The 6,067-nt window shown below is 32.2% G+C and overlaps 1 protein-coding gene across 1 annotated transcript; it reads right to left on the bottom strand.

The window, feature by feature from the left end:
• Positions 1 to 469: 469 nt before the first annotated feature.
• LOC123881759 (F-box protein At5g07670) lies at positions 470 to 3,243 on the bottom strand. The gene is made up of 2 exons (XM_045930494.1): positions 1,943 to 3,243; positions 470 to 1,218 (listed from the first exon to the last, which is right to left on the bottom strand). The coding sequence occupies exons 1-2, from the start codon at positions 3,169 to 3,171 to the stop codon at positions 951 to 953; spliced, it is 1,497 nt and encodes a 498-aa protein (XP_045786450.1). The 5' UTR covers positions 3,172 to 3,243; the 3' UTR covers positions 470 to 950.
• Positions 3,244 to 6,067: the final 2,824 nt, after the last annotated feature.

The raw sequence follows: 6,067 nt of genomic DNA, 5'->3' as shown, positions 1-6,067 counted from the left end.
CTTAGCATGATTCGTGGAGTACCCATCAACCAATTTTATGGTCATCCTGTTATAGACAATGTTTGAATGGTGATAAAGCACTCGACTCCTACATCTAGGGTACATAGTGGTTTCAGGTCAAAGGGTGGAATACACCACTATTACTATGAGAATATCTTATGACATTTTTCATAACTTTTACTATGTAGTATTCTCATGGCGGATCAATCCAATATAAATATTACTCCTAATATTTATATCTATGTGAAAACTTGATATCTCATATCCATGACTCGTGAGATGAGGACATCAGTCTACTCACATAATAGTCTCTATGTTTTACTGTTATCCCACATCACAGTAAAACTTGACTACGGATACTTTAAGAATAGTATCCTTGTGTCTAATGAGGTCTCGCAATTAAGTCACACTTAATGTTCCATTAAACAAACTAGCTATTCTAGGGACTTTATTAGTTTGAAACCAACATAATAAAGAAATGCCTTGTTATATATATTAAATATATAAATCAAAGTCATGATACAAAAGAAAATTCTATCAAAATAGATTGACTTTTAGGCTTACTCCAGCAATTACTTCACTAAACTTTTACATAATTACATCTTCCTTAGTCTGACAAAAGGAAGAAAAAGAAAGAACAATCTTCCACTGTCAACATCTAAGCTAAATGTAAAAAAGTGATTATTACACATTGCTAATGCTACAATTTTCACCATGTCAGTGAAAATAATCTGTTTTTAAGAAAATGCCTAAGTTTTATAAGAAAACTACTAACAATGTTGTCAAATAGCAACTATAGCTTAACAGAATATGAACAAACCGCTATTGTTCTGCAATATGCTAAAGCTATTGCGGCACTATAATGTTGTAACATAGCAGAATTTGAACAAACCGCTATTTTACGTGATCAACGGTTGACAACACTGACTGCTACATGGCAAATTTAAGAGTCATGTCCTTTTAAAAAATTTACCACCTTTCTTTCCCATACTTATTCCTCTAAGACTTGATGGAAGAAGTGATTTGGTATCTGGCCTCCATTTCAATTCTTTGAGAGTGGTAAATAAGGTTGCAAGTGAAGGAGAGATTTCACTATCCTTTATATGCTTACATGAGACTACTCTAAGGCTTTGAAGCTCCTTCCACGAATGTATTACAGATTCCAAACCTTCTGTTGTTAGCAATGAGCATCCTTCTACGTAAAGCAATTTTACGCGCCTGAAATAAAACAGCAATCATCAATACATAACTTGCAAATAATTTCTGATTAAAGTCACTTCTATATCTTCTTTTCAACTAAAATTAGCATAACCACCTTCAAACAAGACCCAAAAAAGATAAAGAAATTTTCATTTTTAACAACGTTGTCAATTGCAGATAGCGGTACATAGCTGTCTGTTCAAATTCGACTGTACAACAATGCTATGTGCCACTAAAGCCGTTAATTGACAACATTTTGCACTACATAGCATTATCACGGAATGATAAGGATTTGTTCAAATTCCGCTATGCATAGGCTGCTATTAAACAACATTGATTTTGAAAGCCACGCGTGAATTCAGTTAAGTTCACTATCAACTTGTTGCAACATTAGGACGAGGAAAAGGAAGATTCACAAAAATCACACATATTAGAACCACTCCAATAATCCCGTGGAAAGGAGCAGGAGCCCCTAGACTAATCTGTTTTAGGCCGGGAGTTAAGTAAATCATGGCCACAAATTGTTCGCTCATCAGGGATCAAACTCGGATACTGGTCAAATCCACCCTTTTAGATGGAGCACAGTAAAAACTTGCGCCTAATCTCATTGTTACACACATCAGAATTTGAATCAATGGGTTGTCATTTGTCAATCAAACAAGAAAATTAGACAGCATGTTCTAGAGTAAGGTTCCATAGTTAGCATTTAGCAATCAACAGTAATTGCAAAAGTGAACATTACCTGCAAACAGTTGCAAAGCCGAACAGGCCATTATCCAATCCCCAGCAATCCTGAATAATAATCTCCCTAGCAGCCCTGCAAACAGAAAACAAAGCGGAAACGCTCTTCTTATCCCGCAACTGACACTTTTGTAAATGCAACCTTTCAAGTGCAGGACAAGAACCCAAATACTCTTCGAGTCCCGGATTCAAATCAATCTTCTTACAAGACGTTAACCTCAATGTCTTCAAATTCTCACAATACGAAACTCCAGCCAACCATCCATCATCCATCCTATGATCAGACAAAGTCAACTCCTCCAACATCTGACAACACTTACCAATAGCCTTAATCCCATCAAAACTACCTTCACAACCACAAAGCTCAAGCTTCACAAGCCTCTTACAACCTTGAGCTAAAATAGTCAAACCGATATCAGAAACAACCGAACCATAAAAACCATCAACATTACCAACCAATTTCAAAATCTGCAAATTCCCACACGCCGCAATCCCGCGCAACACATTATCACTACACTTTTGTAATTCCAATTCCTGCAATGTAGGACACTCTTCAGCCACACTAAGCAAACCCATTTCACTAGCACCAATCACTTGAACCCTTCTCAAATTAGGACAAGCATTAGCCAAAGCACTTAATCCATTATCAATAACCTCAACAGGAAGCATATTCTCCTCACAAAAAAACCAATTCGGCGAAGACCCAGAATCAATATGCATATTCAAAACATTACTACTCAAAAAAATATTCGAACTTTGTGTTAAAATCAAACACCCAGGAATCAAATCAACATGATTAAGATTTGGGAATCTATGAATTAACCTACCAGATAAAACAAAATTCCAATCAAGAATCCGAATCGAACGAACCAATCTACCTTGAAGATTCAACCATCTTTTACAAACTAATGAATTTGAATTTCTCTGTGAATCAGGAAGCTTAGAGAGAATCTTTAGAAGAAGTTCATCAGATAACAAAAGGGTTTGATCAATGATTGAGAAATTAGGGATTAATGTGTTGACATTATTGTTGTTTGATTTTCGAGGTGATGAAAGAGATTGAAGTTGTTGCATTGCAGCAGCAACAACCATTTGATTTAATGGCTTTGATTTTGTGGTGTGTTTCAGCCATAAATCTGACCATCTTGTTCCTCTTTTCTTCAATGGTGAAGTTGGATTAGGGTTAGGGTTCTGAGAATGATGATTCTTCTTCTCAGATGAAAACGACATCGTTTTAATGGTTGTAATGTTGCAGCAGCGTTGTGTTGTGTTCTTTGTTCTATGTTGTTTTTTATGTTTATGTTTATGTTTGTTTATTTATATTTGTTATTTTATTTAATTATTTAGTGGAAATGGAAAATTGAATTGAAGTGTTTTTAGGGAAAAAAAACAAACACCAACGGAAATGTTTGTGGTTTTGAATATTTTCCAATCATTTTGTGTTGCTTTTTGTTTTCTAGTGATTGGTTCTTAACGGTATAGATTTCCACCTTTCAAAACGGATCCAAAAATAATTAAATAAAAATGGAGGGACACTTTTTATTTTATTTATTTATTTATTTTGTGTTTGATAATAAAGGAACCATTGATGATGACATGTGTTGATGCAGTGTTGTAGGCTTACTTAACGGATATATAAGTAGTTTGAATTGGTCGTAGGTTGTTGGCTTTTACTAACCACACAAATGAAGTAACCAAAGGTTTGACTTAATGAGGGAATTTTAATTTTTTGACAAAAAAATTAGAGAACTTAGGTCTGTTTGGCAAGTCAAAAAAACTAGCTTTTGTCTTATGACTTATAAGTTAAACGACATGTTTGGTAACAATCTTTTCAGTTAGAGCTTTTAGCTTATTTTACTGACTTATAGTTTCTTTTTCAGAAACTATTTCAAGTAGCTTCTGAACTTATAGCTTCTAGCTTTTCATTTTTTCTTCTTCTTTTACCCTTATTATTTTAACTAAAATTCATATTTACCCTTTATAATTTATTGCCATTGGCAATTTAAAATAAAATAAGTAAATACATGTTTTAACGTTGCTTCTTTTAAAATCACATGTATATAGTATGTTTTACCGTTGCCTTATTATCTATTTTAAATATGAAAGCTAAAGCATATTATTATTTTTATCAATTCATAGGTACCTACCTTACTGTAATTATTTTTTTAAAACAACGTACCTTACTATAATTAACCATTATACTATATTGTGAATATATTATGTTGTTATTTTCTTGTTGTTATTTTTCCATAAAGTATATCAATTGAAAGGAAAATAATTTTTTTTTAAAAAAATCAACATATAAAAATTAGTTTAACAATAATATTTGAAGGATATATTTATTGAATTAATAAACTTAAAATATTGTAAAAAAAAATAAACTTAAAATATTAAATTCTTAAGTATTTTTTTTTTAATAAAATAAAATATTCATTCATTCAAATTGATAGATACATCAGATACAAGCACAAATTCAATGTCGCTAAAAACGTAAAGGAGGAATCTGCGAACAAACTCACAGCATCCAAGTTAATAGCATAAAACGGCATGCTTAGGCCTATAAATAATGTGACAAAATAAAAGTAACTGAAATACTCATGTCTTCGGATCTTCATCGTTGATGACCTTGTAATTGATTGAATCGGTAGTTGATCAAAGTTGATCTGTTAATCTGAACCAAACGAACGCCGCAAAAAACAGGAAAGCAAACAAGCACCGCACGAAGACGGAGATCAAACAAACACCGCATGAAGACAGGACGCACTGAGGCAAAGAAATCACAAAATAAAACAGAAAAACTCTAATTTGTGTGAAATTTCACTTATTTAAATAAAAGCAAATATAAAACGATCAAGAAGGGTGATTTTGGATCAAAATTGACCCTAAATCACCCCTTTTTAGAAGATAAACAAGAAGAGAAGGCAAAGATGTGTTATTATGCGGCGGCTAGGTTTTTTTAGGTGTGAAAGAACATTTTTTTTGGCTAAATACATAAGTTATTGTTAAATTCTAAGTATCTTAAATAGCATTAATTTTATAAAAAAAATTATTGAATTAAAGATGTCATTTTATGTCATTTTACATTTATCAGTCAGTTGAACCGCAAATTTTACCAAACACTTCAATCAGCTAGAAGCTAGAAGCTATCAGCCATCAGCCATAAGCTATTTTTGCCAAACAGAGCCTTAGAATTTTGGACCACCGTTAGTCCAAAAATTAGGAAAAAGTTCCGACTTTTATTTATTGGTAAATAAAGTTTGATAAAAAATATTTAATTTAAAATTTGAACTAATAAATAACGGTATAAAATTTTAAAATTTTTATGTATATGAGAGTGTCAACTAACTAAGTAGCTAACTCAATTCTCTACTTAAGCAGTGAGCTCAATTCGCAAGTAGCAGAAGGAATATGTTTTTGTAATTTCCGCGCGCTAGAAAACCTAGAGGACGAAAAAAGATCTCCTACAAATGTTTGTGTTTCTAGAACTAATTCTTCCTCATGAACAACGTCATGATTTCGTTCCTCCCAATAGTCTTCATTAGTCTCATGCTCCTCTTTATTACCATTACCATGACTATGCTCTTGCAGGCTTCTGACCATCTCAGGCAATTGGTTCAATCAAGTATGTGATCTTAATCTCTTCTACATGATTCTTATCAACTTATGTATTTTCATGTTCATTACCTAAAACATGAGCAAGAATTACAAGTGTTTCCCTCAAATGGTCAGAGTTGTTAAACTAACACAACCTTAGATACCACAATATAGTACAAAGGAAATACGATTTTCTTAGTGTTTGTAACAAACTTTGTACTTAAAACTCCTATTTTAAAACAAGCATTCAATTCAAATTGATCAATTAAAAATAAATAAAATTTCATCTTTTGGAATATAAATTCTTTTACAACACTAGTCTCACGTTTTAATTTCTAACATCCTATTTTAATTTTATGTATAAAAACCAACATATTTGCTCAAAACTTAAAAGACTTATATAAAAAAAATATATATCAATAAGACGACATTTCTTAATTTTAAAATTCTATGACTGGATTAAACTAAAAACAAGAAAATACCATTATGGACGTCAAAATCAAAATCGCAAGATATGCAAACTTGAGACCAA

The sequence above is a fragment of the Trifolium pratense genome, linkage group LG4 (genome assembly GCF_020283565.1).
Source record: "Trifolium pratense cultivar HEN17-A07 linkage group LG4, ARS_RC_1.1, whole genome shotgun sequence".
In the NCBI taxonomy this organism is placed as follows: Eukaryota; Viridiplantae; Streptophyta; class Magnoliopsida; order Fabales; family Fabaceae; genus Trifolium; species Trifolium pratense.
This window is presented reverse-complemented; position numbering and strand designations above follow the sequence as displayed.